At 42.7% G+C, this 21,298-nt stretch overlaps 1 protein-coding gene across 4 annotated transcripts in view; it reads left to right on the top strand.

Moving 5' to 3' along the window:
- Positions 1–21,298, top strand: part of TIAM1 (TIAM Rac1 associated GEF 1) — a 374,369-nt gene that overhangs the window by 283,111 nt on the left and 69,960 nt on the right. For all 4 annotated transcript variants that reach the window (XM_081799219.1, XM_081799233.1, XM_081799229.1 and 1 more), the window contains 4 exons: positions 2,846–2,992; positions 5,723–5,797; positions 8,626–8,796; positions 14,978–15,082. In XM_081799219.1, coding sequence (XP_081655345.1) covers positions 2,846–2,992; positions 5,723–5,797; positions 8,626–8,796; positions 14,978–15,082 — 498 coding nt within the window. The remainder of the gene's footprint in view (positions 1–2,845; positions 2,993–5,722; positions 5,798–8,625; positions 8,797–14,977; positions 15,083–21,298) is intronic.

Here is a 21,298-nt window from a genome sequence, read left to right as displayed (position 1 = left end):
GCACAGATGAGCAGAATGATAGAGTAATCAGGTTCCGGCCACAAAGAGAGGCATTGTCTAGGCAAAGATCATTGAGAAACTCTTGAGCTCTTGTCTACTAGTTCCTTTGCCAGCCGCCCCCCTCCCAAATCCCTTTGCTTATTTTGGGTCATTATTGTGTTGGGAGTAGCACTTACTTTAGCAGTTTACAAGGCCCCCAGCAGTTTAGAATAGTTACTGTGAGAACCCTCCATGAAGTGCCCATTGGTTAAACAGACTAAACCAACTGGTCAGCTGGTAACTGAGAATATTTATGGCTGTAGAAGTTCCTCTTCTGGGCTCTGCTCTCCTAGAACTGTAAACTAAAGCGTTACTGTTGTAACCACGTTATGTAGGATCTCTGCTTTTGCTTTGCGATGTTGGTTTATTTTATTCATTCAATCAACAAATACATGTGAGGCCTGGCATATGTCAGTTATTGTCCTTGTGATTAGGGCTTTAGTAGCAGACAACCCCGGCTTCTCTTCCTGTTGGAGATGATGTTCTTGTGGGGGGTGATGCGTAATAAATAAGCAGTTAAATAGGCATGGTAGATCCAGGTATTGATGTGTGCTACAAGGAAGGAAACAAGGTAATAATACGTGTATATATAGACAGGGTAGTGAGACCAAATGGGCATTTTTTTCCCCTCTAGGATTTTTAACTTTTTTTTTTTTAAGATTTTATTTATTTATTTAACATAGAGATAGAGAGAGAGAACAAGTAGGCAGAGAGGCAGGCAGAGGGAGAGGGAGAAGCAGGCTCCCCGCCGAGCAGGGAGCCCGATGCGGGGCTCGATCCCAGGACCCCGGGATCATGACCTGAGCTGCCCCAAGGATTTTTAACTTTAACACCATTTATTTAGTGGTTCTTAGCCTCATTTTGTGATGACACTCTTATACTGAAATAGTCATGTGAGCATGTATGTATGTATGTCAGTGCATTGTAAGTTGTTCCTTTTACAACTTGTGTTTACCTTTAAGAAAGTGATGAGAATAGAGAAAATGTTTATCTATTTAAAGTAAACATGTGCCTTTTGGTTTGTGATTTTTTTTTTTTTTTGTCCCCTTCTCAACACCTTGAGCATAATCCTAGATTAGAGCTCTTTCTGTAACGCGGTCTTGGATATGGGATTTTTATCTGCCCGGATCTGGGTTTTCTTCTTTGCCAAGCTGGGAAAACATAAAACCTCATCTGCCTATTTTCATTTGGGACCAAAACCTTCCCCCTGATATGCAGAGAAGCTGTTTGGATTCCTGTTTGTAGTATCTTTGCCAGTCCACTCATGGGGCTTCCAGAGTACTTAAAAGCCCGGAGAAGTGTGCCTTCTAACCATCATGCTGATGGCTGGGGGGCCCCTGAAGTTACCCAAACATGTTTCATCCCCTAGACTCCTGCCAGTTGGCAACCATCACCCTGGGAGTGGCCCGTGTGGGAATCTATTACAAGGAAGTTCCAAGACTCATCTCCAGCTCCAAAGAAGGGGCGGGGAGGTTTCATTTCAAGTCTGACTTGCTGTACCTCCTGGCACTCCCTTATATGAAAGGAAAGCCTGTGGGTGGCCTAGTAAGGCCTCCTGACAAAAGTTCCCTTAAGCTCCTGGGACTTTGCTTGCAGCCCATAGGATGCACTTCAAGCATGAATGTATGCTTAGGAAGGACTCTGTGGGGTCCTCACGAAGATGTGGCATCTCCTTGAGTTGTCCGAGGCAGACTTACACCTGGGGTGATGCCCTCAGAAATATTTGTCTGGGTTGCTGGCATCTTGCAAATATCTCAACAGAGTTTAGCTTCCCTTTATTTTTTCTTTTTAACAAAACAGAACTTTTATTCCCCTTTTACCTAAACATAGGACATGTAAGGCTAATAAGGTGGCTTCACCATTTTCACAGACCCAGGTCCCTTCCATCTGATTGTCCTGCCATCTTGGAAAGGGTTCTGTCTGAATGTCCTAGACTAACTGGTTAGCATATGGACCTTCCTTCATCGAGAAGGAGGGAAGTGAAGGATAAGGGGAAAGTCCCCCTTCTCTTGAGGATGATTCCTGGAGATTGCAAATAGCCCTTCTGCTTATCTCCCAGTGACCAGAACTTAGCCACAAGCGCATGTCCTGCTACAAAGGAAAATAAGTCAACTTTGGGTAGCCATGTGCTCAGCTACCTGGGGGGTTTCTCTGATGGAGGCAGAGGGAGAATGATATTGGGGGACCACTATCACTTCCCTAAGAAGGGAATTGTGTAATTCTGAGAAAATTAGTGGAAGACTTGGTAAATTTAGCTTTTTCACGTGGAATCACAACAACCAACACATACTGTTTGCACTGTTTTGCTGACACTGAGGCACCATTTTTCTAGAATGTAGAAACAGCTCTATAGCATTTGGGGAGAATCTCAAGATAGCATGGTTAGTTTAACTTGCTGCTCAAGTTCAATCCTGTGACCAGAGGGGCATCCACTTCTTGGAAACAGGACCTATACATTCTGTTACTATTTTACATATTACTGTTTTCCTGATGATTTCAGACAGTGATTGAGTTTGCCAAACTTTCAGTTACATTTTAAATCCACGAAGGGCCCTCAAAGTCCCAACGTATATGAGTCAGAGATGAAATGCTCTGGTGGTGGGATCAGTGTTGGCTTTTTTAAAAAACATTTCTATGAATTTGAAGATCTAATTGGCTTTATTAAGTAATTCACAAATCAGGCAGCATCCCATCCGGCAAGCAGAGAGAGCCGCTCCCTGGAGGTGTGGCTTCGTGGGGAACCCGAGGAGCAGGTGAGTGGTCCTGACACCTCTCTCTTGTTGATGTGGTTCCTCACTGTCCTCAGGTGGCAGCTCGCACTGGTGAGACTGGAGTGAGACGTCGTACTCAGGCCATGTCCAGATCTGCAAGCAAGCGAAGGAGCAGGTTTTCTTCCCTTTGGGGTCTGGACACTACCTCCAAAAAGAAGCAGGGACGCCCCAGCATCAATCAGGTAAGAAGCAAGCCCAGATCGCTCCCACGGCCAGCTCACCTTGGGCTGTGTGAGCCTTTATTGATACTGGCTGTTACTTCAAATCAGCTAGTTGACACAAAGAAGTTGGTTGCGCTAGACGCTTTTAATAGATAATGTATACTCTTAACTTTGAACTCTGCTATTAGTCTGTCACCAAGCTCCAGTCTCCCCACCTGCATCCTTTCCAAACCCTGGTTAATTATAGACCTCCTGAAAGTGCACAATTCATCCTGAGTCTTCAGAAAAAAGCAGGGCTTGTTGATGAAGCCAAGCAGGCACCTGAGCACAGAGTTTTTTAAGCTGCCTCTGGCGCGGGATCAAAGGCAGTCTCCGGGGAAATTGGATTGTTTCTTTGCCCTTGACTTTTTGGGGTTGACATTAAATGGGCATCTCCTCTGCCCTCCACCCAGATGCTGGGGCTCGAAGGGGATCTCGGTAGGTGGTGAATGGCATCACCAAGAGTGGTGCAGGGTCAGCCCGCTGTAGCCAGATGCTGTGGCCTTGTCCCTTTGACCCCTTCTCACCCAGACCGCTATCCTGCTAGAGTCACTTCTGGGAACCTCTCCCCATTGTCATTGTCATGCTCCTCTCTGGTTTTGTGAAATGAGCGGCTCCGGGACCGCTCGTTCAGGTTTTAGGGACTGAAGGAACATGGCTGTTGGTCTTTTCCAGAGAAGGAGAATGTTGGATTCATGGATCATGGCGGCTAGAAAGTGAGGCAGTGAGCATTTTGGAGGTCATGGCGAGGATTGCCAATTTGACCTATTCACTCTGTGCCTTTATGCAAAGTGAGAAGCCAGTTGACCGGCTTGATAAAAAGATCCCTCATTATTTGTTCTGATAATCCCAGCCGTTAGTTTGCTTAAGAACTGAAGTTTAATAGAGACATTAATCCTGGAAACTGATGTCCTGCGTTCTTCACTGACCACCATGCTCACTATTTAAATGTGGATTATCTGTATCCTTGATGGAGTTTGCAGGAGACCAGATGAGCAAATGATAAGGTAGCCTGGACCGGTCAATCATGCGGTCTGTTCTGTGGTCTTTGGAGAAGGCGGGTCATCAAGTTTGTTACCAGGGGATTTGCTTCTGTGTAAATCAGAAGAAGTTTAGAGGAAGGTCATTCATTCTTTTTTTTTTTTTTTTTAAGATTTAATTTATTTGAGAGAGAGAATGAGCGAGAGAGAAGGAGCAAGGGGAGGGGCAGGGGGAGAGGAAGAAGCAGGCTCCCCCCTGAGCAGAGAGCCTGACACGGGACTTGATCCCGGGACTCCGGTATCATAATCTGAGCCGAAGACAGACACTCAACCGACGAGCCACCCAGGTGCCCCAGGAAGTCATTATTTCATCCAAAAAATCACACAAGAGACTTGGTGGCTCTTGCTTAAACCCACAGAAGGAGGACATTCAGAGTCAGGATTCCCCCCTCCTTTTATGAGGTGGTGGTGGTGTTTTGTGTGAATCCTCCTGTGATGGCCGATGACTCAGACCATCACTAAAATATATGCCAGGACTTTGCAGCTGGCAACTCGGCTTGACCTTCTATTCTATCAAAAGCCTTGGTTCATGTGGTTCTACTTCATCGGTGCCAGGTCATGTCATATTCCTATTGCTGCTGAAGTAGATGACTCGAGTTAACTGAGTCCAAGAGAATGCTTTAACATATTTCAAAAATCAAAGGGTGATGCAACATCTTATAAGCAATTCTTGTTGCTCTCTCTTAAAGTCAGGGTTTAAAAAAACTTCTTGCTTAGCCATAAGCACCAAGAGAATAAGCCTTAAGCACCAACAGAAATTTACTTACTAATTCAGTACTTTGAATTGGACAAAAATGGTCTGTTTCTATCAATCTCATTTGCATCAGGAGAAAGCCTTTTTCTTAATCATCTGTATTATCCTGACGGTACCTGATTGGTTTAGAGCCAATATAAGTAATTTCTCCTGTCTGCGTGTTTAGATTTTGACTACTTAGCAGAATTCATTTAATTTCAAAGAACAGACAAATTTCTGTTTTTTAAATTAAAAAAAAAAAACAACCTTTTCTGTGGTGTGGAAGGTACTATAAATGTATGTTCTCAGGTTCTACTCCACAGAGTATGAAAAATTATTGATAAATGTTTGATCATGTCTAGGAGGGAATTGCAGAAACTTCAATGTGAAGAGACCTAGCTCATTGCTTTTGCAAGCATATTGTCTTTAAATCTAAACGAATTTGGGCGCCTGGGTGGCTCAGTTGGTTAAGCGACTGCCTTCAGCTCAGGTCATGATCCCGGAGTCCCGGGATCGAGTCCCACATCGGGCTCCCTGCTCAGCAGGGAGTCTGCTTCTCCCTCTGAGCCTCCTCCCTCTCCTGCTCTCTGTCTCTCATTCTCTCTGTCTCAAATAAATAAATAAAATCTTTAAAAAATAAAAAATAAAAAATAAATAAATCTAAACAAATTTTCCAGATCTAAAAGCTAACTTTTTCTTTTCTTCTTTTTTTTTTTTTTTGAGTTGTCAAAAATATGGGAAGTGATCCAGTTAGAGGAACATATTTTTCATGGTCTGCTACCATGGAATTATGTTCCCTATTTATGGATCTGATAGAGTAGTAGCTGGAAACTTCTGTAATGTTTTCTAAGAGCCATGTCCATTTTCCGTCCCCCTTCCCATGCTTCGTTTGCCCTCCTGCCCAAGGTCCTTTTTAAGATGATCCTTTTGTATGTGCAGGTGTTTGGAGAGGGAACGGATGCTGTAAAGAAATCTTTAGAGGGAATATTTGATGACACTGTTCCAGATGGCAAGGTAAAAATAAACACATTCCTTTTCTAAAAGTACCACAAATGTATCAACATCACACAGTTCAGTGGGTTCTTGGGATCCTAAAATTAAGTGGACTCTGTTAAATACTGAAATGATCAGATCTTCAAAGTTATGTAACAGGTCAGTAAAAGATGGAAAAGCCTTTTATGTTTAAAACTTGGAAACAATAAGAACATGCTCCTGCTGACATAACATTTTCAATACTTATCATTTGGATGTGTAATTTCCCGTCTAGAATTTAAGACAAAATTTGGGTTCCGGGGAGCTGAGGATTTTATGTCATTGCCGATTCCTTTTATATCCAATTTCCATTCCCAAGAAGTGAGTTCTTACTGCCCTCCCTCTCTGCTCACACATGCTGTTTTGTTCCCATTAATTTCAAAGAACTGTTCCGATAGTATACTCTTTAAAAAAAAGCTGCATTTGCCTCCTGAAGACAAGTATTCAATTAAAGATTCACAGACTCGTTCCAACCTTGTGCTTGGATTTAAAAGGGGTTGTCAAACTGCTCTGATTGAAAGCCCATAAAGAATATTGATTTTTTTTTTTTTTCTGGGCCACTTTTTTCAGCCTCTAAATAAATGGACATCCCGAGTTTTAAAGACCCTGGTAGTGATACCAACAACCTCTTTGTTCAGGGGTTTCTGATGTTGATAATGCAACCTTGGAATGATCCTCTGGTTCTCGGACTCGGAATCAATATGACAGAGAGTTCAGCCCCCGGTTGCCATGCAACCAAGCAGCAGTGGTCAGCAGTCAGCACAGCCCCGCATTCTAGATGGAGTTGAGCCTCTGAAGCCAGGGTGCGATGGGGAGTTCGGGCCATTGGAGGGGGAGGAGAGACGAGTGGCCGCGGGCAGGCCTTTTCTCACTTTTGTACTCGAACTACTCCTGGATTATGTCATCGTGGGTGCAGAAGCAGGTGTCCTTGTGAAATACCCATCCACAGCCCTCTGAAAAACTCTCTCTGATGAGATCTGGTGTAATTAAATCGCTATACCTACGTGCAATCCAGGCATAGTTTTTGATGTTAATGAAGCCATTTCTGAAGTTAGATAACTCATCTTGCATACTATTATTAGTTCCCTTTTATTTTTTTAAGATTTAATTAATTTATTTGACAGAGAGAGAGACAACTAGAGAAGGAACATAAGCAGGGGGCAATGGGAGAGGGAGAAGCAGGCTTCCCGCCGAGCAGGGAGCCCGATGCGGGGCTCGATCCCAGGACCCTGGGATCATGACCTGAGCCGAAGGCAGACGCTTAACGACTGAGCCACCCAGGCGCCCCATTATTAGTTCACTTTTAATGTTGGGATACCCTCTCCAGGCACACAGATCCTGGAGCCTGCAAATGCTTTTCCTTTGGATTTCTGTGTCCCTTTTGTTTTTCCATTTCTCGGAGATACTTCTTTATTCCACTTCTTGGCTAGAATGCCTTGATCTCCAAGATCAGTTTAGATGCAAAACTTGGGCTGATCCAGTGCTAAGGGGCATTTATTTTACATGGTGCGTGAGGACAGTAGGAAAATTCCAATTTTAGTTAATGGGATTTAGCCAAGTTGATTGTTTTTTGCCAGGCCTTCCTTGGGGCTCAGCTTATCTGCACAAATGACATCATTCAAAGCCAGAGCTGAAATTGTTTTCTCAAGTGAATTTAGTTTAGTAGCCTTTACAAAAATATGTCCCCCATTCTGGGATTCGTTCTTTTTATGAATGAAAGTTGTTACATTACCACCTCTCAGCCTCTGTTTGGAAATTTGTTTCTTCTTGTAATTTGCCAATACCAGCCTTGTTCTTGGTAACCTATAGATATGTATTTCTGATTGGTGGCCTGGTTTTAAACCAATAATCAAGTCTTATCAAAGCACATCTTGCCCATCCATATTCTTTCTACATTGCTGAAATCTAACGTCATTCTTTGTTTGCTAATTTCAAAGAGATTGGGCTCCTATTTCATTGCTATGGAGTGTTTTAGTTGCGTATGTTTAGATCAACCCAGCTGCTGAATGCGTACATAAGACACATCTTTTCCCATCCTTACAAACTTGGTGCTACTCCCTGGCCCTCAGGCAGAGTGGTGGGGAGGGTGGAATGTGGCAACAGCCTAATAAGGCCAGCAAGCTCATGCCTTAAGGTTCCCTGAACCTCATCTGGGAAATGGAACTGTCTCCCTCCCGGAACTGTGCTGGGGGTCAAATGCAAGCACAAAGATGATGCTCCCTGTAAATATGAGTGCTAGAACATAATCTTTTCTTTAAAAATGTCCTTGGGGCCTCACTCTTGCCTTTGAAACATGTAACTCACACAGTAGATATTCTTGCTGTAGGAATTCCCTGCTCTAAATTAAGGCGGGTTGGTGGAAGAAATCATAGCAAGAACACTGAGCTGAATGGACGACCCATTTCTTTCTTTCTTCCAAATTTCAGTGCCCACTCACTCACACACTGCCCACCCGTGCATGCCATGGACCGGGTCTAAGAAACCGCATCTAAGAAATCTCTCCTTCCTCCATTAAAGCGCTTCTCTCGGTAGTTTCTTCCTGCCTCGGAATATTCCCCTCTGTCCCTGACCAGTGTCACCATTTCTGCTCTGGGCCATGCTCATGGGAATAACTAATCCCATGTACGATCTGGGGATCCGAGATAGCAAGTCCTTATGCTCATGGGAATAACTAATCCCATGTACGATCTGGGGATCCGAGATAGCAAGTCCTTATGCTCATGGGAATAACTAATCCCATGTACGATCTGGGGATCCGAGATAGCAAGTCCTTACTACTGTTGCCCGGCTAACTTTATTTCTTACCGTAGAGGGAAAAAGAAATGGTCCTGCCCAGCGTCCACCAGCACAATCCTGACTGCGACATTTGGGTCCATGAATATTTCACTCCATCCTGGTTCTGTCTGCCAAATAATCAGCCAGCCCTGACGGTTGTCCGGCCCGGGGACACTGCCCGGGACACCCTGGAGCTGATCTGCAAGGTATGAAAGTACTTGGGGTCTTTTCCTTGAGAAGAGCGGAGGGGGCTGCAGGAACCTTCCCTGCCACACGTGGGAATTAAGAGGTGTGCCAGAGAGGAAGGCATTCCAGAGTACCTCCATTTCCTCTCAGAGCAGCTTCGGATTCCTTTGTGATCATACGCATAATAAGCGGAAGTGAATTCTTTGGCTTTGGGAGGAGAGGGATTCTTTTTAAGTAGCTCCTTTCAATATGTGTATTTCATAGATTTGGTAACAAGCGTATCACATGCTCACTGCAAAAATGTTAGAAAATTTGGGGGAAGAACAAAGCTAGTGAAACCCACCCTTATAGGATCCAGAAGTTATGCTGGAAACAGTCTGGCGTTTTGCCTTCCCTTCTGTTTTCTACACACACACACACACACACACACACACACGCATGTATTTAATGATATCATGTTATGTGTGCTGTGTGTAACCTGCTTTTTGACAGCAACTGACACACCATTGCATCTGGGGAGAGAAAAACTGAAAGAAATACGTTTGACCTCCGTGATGGGAAACTCCCTTTCCTATAAAACACCATATTTAAGCCTCCTTTTGCGTGTGTGTGTGTGTGTGTGTGTGTGTGTGTGTGACAAATGCCTGAGCTCACTCTCCCTGCTTTCACTTCAAGCTGAGAAGCTTCCTAATCTTTTTCAAGGTCAACATGGTGTTATTTTTTCACCCCTGACGGGCAGCCAGATGAAGTCAAATAAGCAAAAGAGGAAAGAAAAGAGCTTTTCTCATGGGCTTGTTTTTACTTCCACACAACTGATAACACTAATAGTCCTATTTAGTCTATCCTATCAAGTCTGAGAAAGAACTGATGCCCCCCGCCCATTATACAGATGGAGAAGGGGAGGCCCAGAGAGCCATAGCTCCTGGCCCTGAGCTCACACTGCAGTCAGTTTGCAAAGGAGGGACTGAACCCACATCTACCTGGCTGCTCTGAGCCTGGGTGTATCCTCCTGCACCAGATCAGTCATCAGGAAGGACAGTACATAAGGGTCAGAAGAATCTAGAATATATTCTTTAGACAGTGTGATGGTTTTCCCCAGGACCACGAAAGGGCAAGTGGAGACCTTTCTGGCATAATTTTGCCCTGGAAGAAATTGGATGGAGACAATGACATTTTGAGGACCTCCTCACTCAACACAGTGGTTTATAAACACTGTCTAACTTTCTCCCCCAGAGCAAGTACCTCAGTGCTGTATATAACTCTACAATCAGCGATTCTTGAATTTGTTAAAGAAAACAAATCACTAGGGCCTTTGTAAAGAAAAAAAAATATGGCTCTTTCTGTGAGTGGGAGAAATGAAACAGTCTGGCTCAAATAAGCCTTATGTGCAAGAAATGTAGAAGGGCCATTTGTTTCGGGACAAAACTAAAACCAGCCCCCACATAGGTGTTAAAAATAAATGATACTCTGTTACATGCTTTGAAGTCTTCATGTACGTGAATTCCAGCTTTTTGAAGATAATGGTATTTCTGTTCACATTTTTCATTTTAATTACTTAACAAAATTGGCCTATTGAGGATGTCTGCATTCTTTTATTTATAGATTAGCATGATTCTTTAGAGACCCATTAATATTCTGCAGAGCTGTGGGAGTTATTCTCAGAACTGCAGCTGAAGGTGTCAAAAGTAGGACTCTGGTGCTTTTTTTTTTTTTTTTTTTAAAAAGCCAAACTCTGGAGGGTCCTTCCAGGGGATGGCATTGCTTTAACACATCCTGCATCCATCGGCCTCAGACACAATTAGGGATGGGAGGGTAGGTCACAGTTTCCAATGACCATTGATTGGTGGAAAATTGAACAGTGAGTGGGGAAAATCGTGATAGGCGCAATTTTAGGTACTTTTCAAGTGGTTGTCTTGGTAGAAACCCAAGGAACGAGGAATAGTATTGCCACGGCAACTACAGACCATCTCTAGATAGATAGTTGGACTTGTCCCCCTATAAAGTGTTTCTTTCTTTTACTTGAAAGGCTGTTGATGGTATCATGAGGGCACAGATCCCTTTCTCCAACAACAGAAGGTCATCCTGCCCAATTTTCCTTGGATCCTCAGCTCTTTTTCCCCAAACGTAGAAATAAAGACAAAAACAATATGGTGTGGGACAAGCTTACGTGTCACGAGTTTAAAAATGGAAAACTTTCGTGTGCACTTTAAGAAGTTGATGGTCTCTGGAAAAGCACCCATGTAGGATAAATTATATAGTGTGCTGAGAGCCAGGTGCCTTCTAAAGCTGGCTTCTCCTTTGGAAAACACTTTATTGTAATTAGTGGAGCCAGTTTTATTCTTAAGAGGGAAAGAGATAATGGGGAAACAGTGCCACATGTTATTAATGATCTAATTAATGGTGAGTGGTTTTTTTTTTCTCTTGGAGGAGGGACTGAAAAAAAAAGGTGATTGTCAGAATGTGTGTTTTATTTCTTTATTGTCATTCTCAACGTTGGTGATGGATGCTTTTTCTAATATTTAATAATCAATCTCTTTCTTCTGTCTCTTGCATTCAGCTCATTCTCTTTCCTATTCTATCTGATCCACATCATTTCCCATCAGTTTGTCATCTGCCACCCGAGAGCCAGTCAAGTTCTGGTATAGTAAATGTTTCAAGATCTACATTTCATGTACTGTTCATGTTATGGATGTTACAAAAAAGATTGTTGCTAAATATAGCAGGTAACCACATTGGCCTATGGGTTTTCGATATATTCTGATCATTGCAATTACCAAAATAATTGCAAAAAAATTCATTCATCCATTCTCACTAATATAATTCACGTGTGGCCCTGGGATGAGAGTTTTATTTCATGCCATCCCTATGTTGGCTTATGCCTTTGATTATTCTAATAACCATTGGCTTTAAAAAAAAATAAAGGTCACCTTGAAGAGGAAGATAAATATCTTCGGAAATTCCACAGTAGCGTGCGTGTGTGTGTGTGTGTGTGTGTGTGTGTGTGCGCGCGCGCGCATGGATTTCTATATGTGGTAACTGCATGCTTTTATGTTTCCCTGAGAAGTTGGACCAAAATGGAAGAGCAAACCCATATGGATTGAAAGATCGCATTAGTATCTATTGTAATTGGCTCAGACTGTTTACTGAAAAAATGCATTGTGTTTTACTACTTCATCCTTTGAAGTAGATGCAAATTAAAAAAAATATGCCAACTAAACTAATACTTGTTCTATGGTAATATTTATCTTCAGGTAGAACTTGTGGCTACATGGCCTCAAAATGAATCAAATGCTCTCTAAGTAACTTAAGTAAATGCACGTTGGAAAACAAATTGGTACCACTTAAATTTTTCCCTCGCTGAATTTCTCTTGAGTTAGGAAGGTTTCTCTTGAATGTTTTACAAGTCTACAGCAGGCCAAATATTTAGAATTGCCATGTTGAAATATTCATTGATACTTGGAATTCTTTCTGCACAAAGATGTATTGTGAACATGGTAATTTGCTCGACCTGCTTTGGTTTTGACTTGCAGATATTTAGGGAGCATAAAATTCTTCTTGAGAGTTCTGATGATCTGATTTAATTCTTTAGGATTAAGTGATTCGTTAGTTAATTCATTAGGATTTTGCCTTTATGTTGGAGCAGCCGTGACTAGTGAGGGCTTGTAATTGAGACATATTTACCAAAATGATAGACACCCTGGTATATTGAGCCAATGTCCCATTTTTAGGGTAACTGTTTACTGACCAATCTAAAGGCACCTTGGTTACAAGTAAGACCATTAAAATTTTTGTTTGTTGCATGTGCCATTTTTATTTTTCAGAATCATCAAGACGTTATTGTAACTTCACGAAGTTTGAAAAAGGTGGTGGTGGAGGGGGAGGGTGGCAAGAATCAGCCTCATTATCATTGTTACATTGATCACTCTTTGGTTGTCTTTGCTGTGTTCCTTTAAGTGAGGTACCTCGACAGCTGTCATTTGTCATTCTCTGTACATCCATATGAATGTTTTAGCACAGTAGCATTTAAGGTGTGATGAGGATCTCCAGTCTTCATCAGGACCATCTGAAGGTCTTTGGTGCCTGACAGTGAGCCATCTGTCTCTCACACTGAGGGTTCAACTTCTTAGGTGAGGTTGCTGTTTGGGTCCAACTTCCAGAAGACTGTTTAAGTGGCAGCCTCATTGGGAGTATCCACAAAGTGTTTATTAACGGTGACAGTAATGGGTGCCAAGTAGATTTGTTCCTGTTAACCAAGACCCTATGGAGTTTCATTTCTTTCCTTCCTTCCCACCTCAGTCAGAAACAGATGGGGAACAAAATTTTTTTCTTCTATTTAAAGATTTCAGTGAGGACCTAGGTAGGTGGGAAGCATTTGCAGCTTCTGTCTCTGGAGGGAAACTTTTCTGATCCTATTACCCTAAATATTATTATTTCATTGATGTTTGTCTCAGCAGCTCTCCCACAAGCAATAGATCGCACACTTGAAAACTTGCCTGTTTTATGCTTCTCTGGATTACCCATACACTCTTATTATCTTAGACACCAACCATCTGGGTCTGTGAGACACTGAGCATTTGATCAGTGGTGCCTGTGATCACACAGTGGGCTTCAGATCATCACTTTGACTCAGGAGAGGATGCGGGTTGGGGGTTCCGAAGAGTCACTGATAGAAAACTTCTTTATCATTCTGCTAGGTGTGCAGAACAAACTCATTTGCAGTCTCTGGAAATGTGCTTTTGTGATAATGCAAGATGCATATCTTGCATGTGTATTCATTTAAAAAGCGAAGCCGCCACCACCCCACCTTCCATTTTCTGCACACCCCTTCCCCATAGCCACACACACTCCCGAAGACTGCATTTATGTCTTATTAATTGCTTTATCTGCAGTGCTTCTCACAGTGCCTGACACACTTAAGAGTTTGTTAGATGTGATTGAATGACTCTTACTGGAATAATTGTTGGCATGATCTTAGTTTGGCCTTTAAAATGGTTTTGGGGGGGGTGGGCAGGGTAAGCAGAGGATGAATGCAGTGAAAAATCACTTTCACTTATATTGAAATAATTCTCACCAGTAGAGCTTTTGGTGGGAAGAGATTTTAGATTTATGAAAAATTTCAAACTTATGTAAGAGTTAGAGAATCCTGTCATAAACTCCTGCGTATCTATCACCAAGGTTCTGTGATTACCGGAATTATGTTTCATCTGTTTACTAACTCCCTTCCACCCCCTGCTCTGGATTACTTTAGAAGCAAATTGCAGACATCATATCTTTATCTCCTAGTCCTTGAGGATGAATCTCTAAAAGATAAGAATGCTTTAAAAAAAAATGACCCGATTTAAACATTTTCTAACAATCCATTTTCAGGCTTGCCATGTAACTTTCAAAGAGCATTTTCTTACCTTTTTCTCTGCATCTTCATGAATGTAGACTGGGGATTAATTATAAAACCACGTTGCCACTATGGCTGCCCCCGCTCCTCCTCCCCCGAAACATTAAATCGAGGATGACTTTCTAGAGGGGAAAGATCAGTTGACCCATTCTGGACCAAAGGAGAAGGCCTGGAAATTTCAATCCTTAGCTATTTTAGAATTGTTTTCTTTGGGCAAGTCATTCAATGTGTTTCCAAAGCTGGACCCATGCCCGTCTGCACTGCCCCCGGAGGGAGTCTCACTCGGGGTGTATATAAATAAGATTGAAATCCAAATGCCTTGTCTTCACACTGACTCGCCTGCAAATGAACTATTAACAACTGTCCCAGTGTCCCCATGTGGTTAGAAAAACAACTTTGCCAGGGCACAGCTTTTTTCTATCCCTGGGAATACTTCCTTGCCTTTCTGTTACTTTTCTTCTTTAATCACCTTTGTATGTTTGGAATTGTGTGGAAGGGCCTCTCTAATCTGATGCAAAACCAGTGATAAAGCGTATGACTCAGATAAGCAGAAATGAAGATGTGACTCAGTTATTTCCATGGAATCATAAGCTATCCGTGGAATATTACTCATCTGTTCAATGAAAATGCTTTCAAGGTTTGAGTTTTGGATGTAAACCTTCTAAGAGGTATGGAAACCTTTCCGCCTCCACAGTGAGAAATCTCTAGAATTCTCGGGGGATACATGGTAATATGTTAGTGGTGCGCTAATTATTCCTGTTTACTATTGAACACCCATTGTCTTTTCTTTTTCCTTTCTTTTGTCCCAGACACATCAACTGGATCATTCTGCTCATTACCTGCGTCTGAAATTTCTAATAGAAAACAAAATGCAACACTATGTTCCAAAGCCTGAGGAGGACATTTATGAGCTGGTAATGTTTATGACTGTTGTCCAAGTACATTCTGTAGGAGATTATTTTTAAATTATGTGTGTGCTCGGGCTAATTGTGGTTGGTGAAGTGGAATGAATTCTAAAATAAAGAGCTCTAAAGTTTGTGAAGATGGCCTTACTTATCACGATGTGTCTGCCGAGTAGAAATGCCACCTTTGTTGATGCAAGGAGCGAGGCCATGCGATCAAGAAAAATTGAAATCCAGAGCTACCTCTCAGATGGAATTTTAGTTGTTATTCCTAGCTGTCCCTGCAGCTTTGGCAGGCCTTTGTTTTAAATGGGTGACTCAAAGATCAGCTGGCTGTTGTCAGGAAAAAAAAAGCACTAACTCCAGTGTTGAGTGACTTCTACCTGCCTATTGATACCAGTGGGTCTAATCCCGTGAGATGAAAAAGCCGCCATGTGATCGTATGTCCCAGTCTTTTGTTACTGTACTTGTGTCGATTCCTGGGGACATTATGTATGTTTGAGTTTCATTATGGGACTCGGGTTCTAAACTAGAGCTGGGTTTTATATGGGCCCTACCGCTTACTCATTTTGTGGTATTGGCAAAGCATGAGGTGTTAATACAGTTGACCCTTGAATACAGTTGACAGTGCAGGGGGTAGGGGGCGTTAGCTGCCTGCACAGTCGAAAATTCGAGTATAATTTTTGACTCCCCCACAACTGAACTGCTCATAGCCTACTGTTGACTGGAAGTCTCACCGATAGCATTAACAGTCAATTAACGTGTAGTTTGTATGTTATATGCATTATGTACTGTATTTTTGCAGTAAAGTAAGCTGGAGAAAAGAAAATGTTCTTAAGAAAGTCATAGGAAGAGGGGCGCCTGGGTGGCTCAGTTGGTTAAGCGGCTGACTTCGGCTCAGGTCATGATCTTGGGGCCCTGGGATCGAGTCCTGCGTCGGGGCTCCACACTCACCGGGGAGTCTGTTTGTCTCTCTCCCTCTGCTGCTTCCCCTGCTTGTGCTCTCTCTCTCTCTCTCTCTCTCTCAAATAAATAAATAAAATCTTTTTTTTTTTTTAAAGTCATGGGGCACCTGGGTGGCTCAGATGGTTAAGCATCTGCCTTTGGCTCAGGTCATGATCCCGGGGTCCTGGGATCGAGCCCCACATCGGGCTCCTGGCTCAGCGGGGAGTCTGCTTCTCCCTCTCCCTCTCCCCCTGCTCATGCTCTCCCTCTCTGTATCTCTCAAATAAATAAATAAAATCCTTAAAAAAAAAGTCGTAAGGAAAAGAAAATGCATCTGCAGCCCTGAAAAAAATCTGTGAACCCATGCAGTTCAAACCCATGTTGTTCAAGAGTCAACTGTGCTTAATTTCTAGGATTTTGCAAAGATTAGAGATCATGGCGCACATAGTAGATGCTCAGTAAAGATGGTCATGGTAACAAGACACCGACAAGTTCCTTTTTTGTTAGCCGAGTGATGCATTTTTCTGTTCCGGGAAAGAGCCATTTGGGGAGCAAGACGCCTCTGTCTTGGAATTCGCTCTTCCCTCTCTGCACTTAGTCATTCCTCTGGGGGCCACTGAGTTGCTTGCCACAGAAATGCGAGTGATAGCAGCATGACTCCCGATGCGGTTGCACCACAGAAAGCAGAACTGGAAACTTAGACCCCAGTAGTCTGTCTCTGAAGCGTGATTTAAAGTTTAGTAGGGAATTTTGTTTTCAGTCAACTTTTTTTTTTGACGTTCACTTTATATACGCTAAAGCTCGGCGAGTTGGAAGCACACAATTCGAGGACTTTTAATCCATGTATACCATCCTGTTTCCAGTGCTACAGTCCTAACTTAATTTCCATCATCCTGAAATGTTCCCTCGGGCCCCTTTAAGTGTCGCTAATGAAATCGGAGAGGGGGTGTGTTCGCAGCGCTTTTCCGAGCCAATGCAATCAATGGAAGAGGATCAAGACCAGTCTATTTTCAACCATTGCCTAAATAATTGTTAACAGAAGAGGGAACTTTTAAAGGAGAGTAGCTGATTTATTTTTACCCCCCTCTGGCATGTGGAAGAGCCCCAACTTTGTTCTCTCTGAGCAGAGGAAAGAAAACCCTGTTCCTTACTTAAAAAAGGAACGTGCGTTGCCGATAAGATTGGAACAGCTGCTAGATCATCCATGTGTTTGCATCGTGGTGGTCATGACTTTCATATATTGCACCTGACCAACTTCCGTGTCCCTCGTATCTCACACATAGTACGTGCTTGAGACACATCTTTTGAAATGGTATCAACTCACTTACTACTTTTGAGTCTTGGCCATTGTGTGGTTCATCCACTATAGGAGACGGAGGTGTGCCAAGCTTAGTCTCTTTGTATCTACAGTTGCTGGACAGATGTTCTAATTATAATTTTTTAGAAGAATCTAAAATGCGAAGAGAGCATGGTATTCTTTCTTGCTCATTGCCAAAGGTCTCCAGCTCAGAGATCCCTGAGGAAGCAAATGCCGTAGACTCATTAATTTTATTGTTCGGATTGCAAGTGAGTATTGCTTACTCACATCTCTGTTTTTACCAGATTCTGAACTTTTTGTTCTTCTTCTTTCTTTTTTTTTTAAGATTTTATTTATTTGAGAGAGAGACAGTGAGGGAGCACATGAGGGGGGAGGGGCAGTGGGAGAGGGAGAAGCAGACTCCCCAGTGAGCCAGGAGCCCCACACAGGGCTAGATCCCAGGACCCCGGGATCATGACCTGAGTCCAAGGCAGATGCTTAACTGACTGAGCCACCCAGGCACCCCTGAACTTTTTTGTTCTTAAGATAGCTTGGGAAACTTGGTAAAGCCTGCACGAAATAAAATACATAGGATTACCTATGGCCTAATTATGTTGAAATAATTATCAAAACATTCTTAAAATTATAGATAATATATGTGCTTATTTATTGGCTCATTAAATAATAAGAGCTAGCTGTAGGTCTGATAGCTACCACTGTTTTGAAGTCGTGATGAGCATGAATAACACTTTGAGATAGTAGTGGTAGCTAGAATGTGACTGGAAAATAACTAATTTTACTTGTGACAGGTCACAGCGGCTGCTAATACTCCTGTATTTGTTGCCTGCATTTATTTATGGTTGGAGGTTTCAGTTGCTTCAAATGCTAAGGTTCAGTTACTGGTTAGTGAATATAAAGATGTCATTTTTTTTTCGCCATGTAAGTTTACGCCCCCCTTGAATTCTGCCCAGGGGTCCCTGGTTTCCGATCCCTGGTACAGGCCATTAACTGGTTCTAATGTCATTCCAAGGCAGGGGGTGTTTGAACACACAGTGTTCCTGGAGGCTTTTTGAGAGTTTGCAGATTTCAAAGTGTTGACCCTTACTGAACAAGCATCAGACCGCACATGGTTAATTGGTTCCCAGTGCTCACCTGCATTTTATTTTTTTATTATTTTTTAAAGATTTTATTTATTTGTCAGAGAGAGAGCGTGCACGTACAAGCAGGGGGAGTCGCAGGCAGGGGGAGAGGGAGAAGCAGGCTCCCCACTGAGCAAGGAGCCCGATGCGGGGCTCGATCCCAGGACCCCGGGATCATGACCCGAGCCAAAGGCAGATGCTTCACTGACTGAGCCACCTAGGCGCCCCCTCCATTTTATTTTTGACAGACCAGGGAAGCTCACGGATGTACGAAGTTGTTTCCTCAAAAGGAACTCATTTATAGATGACTGTCCCAATATGTCTTATTCTCTGACATCGTTTTACCCAGCGTTCTTTCATAATAAAGCCGGTAGTTATTAGCAACAGTGTATACTAGATTTTAAAGACCTGAGGGGTCTGGTATGTTCATTCGGTGGCTTAGGGGATCCTCTCGCTTGTGACTGGCCATGACGCGTCAGTCATCTGCTCATCTGCTTTGCTGGTTACTTTCTAGTATAAGTGGTACCTGATTGGCTACTTTTTCTTATTTGGTTCTTAGGCCCCATTGACGGAATGATAATGAATGAGAAGCACTGGCTTTTCAAAACCCATGTTAAGTGTGTTTTTCTTAAAGTGATAGGGGGGAAGAAAGAGTTTACAGAAACACTGATTAACTGATTTCCTTATCCAGCACATATTTATTTAGCACTTATGTGATACGTAATCAAAAATCCCTTCTCCTCGGGGCGCCTGGCTGGCTCAGCCCATAAAGCATGGGATTCTTGATCTTGGGGTCATGAGTTCAAGTCCCACATTGGGCGTGGAGCCTACTTAAGAAAAAAAAAAAAGACGGAAAAATCTCTGCTCCTTGTGGAACGTATATTCAAGTTTGTGGAGACAGATATAAAAATATAAATTTTTTGCACAAAAACCTGTAAACACATAATATTTCGGAGGATGTGAAGAGCTTGGAGAGAAAAGGTTAGATCAAGAGGATAGAGAGATGTGGGCATCCAGAAGCAGAGGGTGCCGCTCCTTTAGCTGTGTTTGGGTTGATGTGTGAATAGGAAGTGAGGTGAGCGAATGAGTCGTAGAGGTAGTTTGGAGGAAAGTGTTCTGGGCTGAGGGAACAGAGCTGGGTGAGGCCTTGTCGGGGCAGGTGGCAGGAGTGGAGGTGGTTTGCTTGTGTGTGAGGAGGGCAAGAGGAGGGTAGGTGAGGGGGCTGGGGAGGGAGGCTTGAGGATGCAGGAGAGGAGGGAGGAGGGGAACCGGATGGGCCATCTAGGGCCTAGGTGAGAGGGGAAGCCCCAGGGGAGGAAGGACATTTGTGGACTTCTGTTTTTAGTAGGCTCACGTGGCTGATGTGTGGCCAGTAGACCGTAGGGCATAAGAGAAGGAGCTGAGAGCAGGCAGGGGGTAGTGAGCCGTGGCTGGGGCGGTGGGTGATGCTGGCTTAGACCAGGGCACCCAAAGGAGATGGGATAACGAAGGATTGTGACTTCACGATAACTCGAATACCTGGTAATCAAGGTTTTTTTTTTTTTTTTTTTAACATCTGATGACCTTTTAATCTGGTGTTTGAAAAGAGGGAGAGCGTGTGACATCACTGATTTAATAAAATAAAGGGAATGTGCGTGACACTTTGCTGTTAAAGATGTTTGTATAAAAGTACAAAATTTTAGCAATTCTAGTTTCAGATATTGATTGTCGTTGCACTGAAAATATATTTTAAAGTGTAGACCCTTCTCGAGGTTTTGATATATTTTATTAGTGCTTTTTACTAAACACGATATTAGTCTAAGTACCCTAAGGAAGGACTGTGGCCAAGGGGCTTACCTAGATGACACTAAGTTATTGTCTGAGGCTGGTCAAAGACACAGTGGCTTTCACACCAATCCAAAGAAAAGTAGGAGGCAATATTATGAAAGAATAAAAAGATTATTCACAAAGCTGTGTTCCCGCTGGATCCGTGGAAACCACTTAGAACTTTCCGGACACGATTGGAACAGACAGTGGTGTACTGCCACCTAGGGTAAGAGTTTGACTCTCAAGGAAATTTTGAAAAAGGGTGAGGGGATGAGCACTGGGCGTTACACACAACTGATGAATTAACTGAACACTGCATCTGAAACTAATGATGTACTCTATGTTGGCTAATTGAATTTAAATTAAAAAAAGTAAAAACTAAGGCTCAAAGCAAGTTGAAGTGAACAGAATTCATGGCATTTTATTGAGCATTCCGTGGTGTTCTAAAACATGGCATAAGACATTATTAGTATGTTTGGTATTTATAACTTTGGTGACCGTATTTTCTGAATTAAAGATCAGTTTTATAATTGATTTCTTCTGATTTGTAGAGTGTATTTGTATGAACATTTTTCTGAAGTGTAAAAAGATTTAAAAAAAAAAAAACCACGTGAAATTATACCTCTAACACACTGCATTTGTCAGAAGTTGCATTGAGTGAGGGTGTTCTAGAGGCCCTGGGCTGGGTGGTCAGTGGTCCCAGGCCTCTGCTTCCCTTGGCTTTCTATGACAGTGGCCCCTTTTCCAGGCTCCTGAGTCCCAGGCTTCGGATTCAACTCTCCCACCTGTCAGCTGCCCTAAGAAAGGGAAGAGAAGGAAACTACCATTCTTTTCTACTTGCCTGAATTACATTATTTCCAGAGGAATGACCCTGTGGTCAGAGATGGGGGCAAGTTTAGATAACCACCAAGATTTCCCTTCCGTGCTAAAGGACAGCTTTCTCTTATTGACCTTGGCACAAATAGATTTTCATTTCAAAATTGAATGATAGTTTTTAAGTTCCATATGAGCTTTGACACGCATATTTGTTTTGGAATATTT

Source organism: Leptonychotes weddellii, chromosome 1 (assembly GCF_054177405.1).
Source record: "Leptonychotes weddellii isolate Sample4059 chromosome 1, ASM5417740v2, whole genome shotgun sequence".
Taxonomy (NCBI): Eukaryota; Metazoa; Chordata; class Mammalia; order Carnivora; family Phocidae; genus Leptonychotes; species Leptonychotes weddellii.
This window is presented reverse-complemented; position numbering and strand designations above follow the sequence as displayed.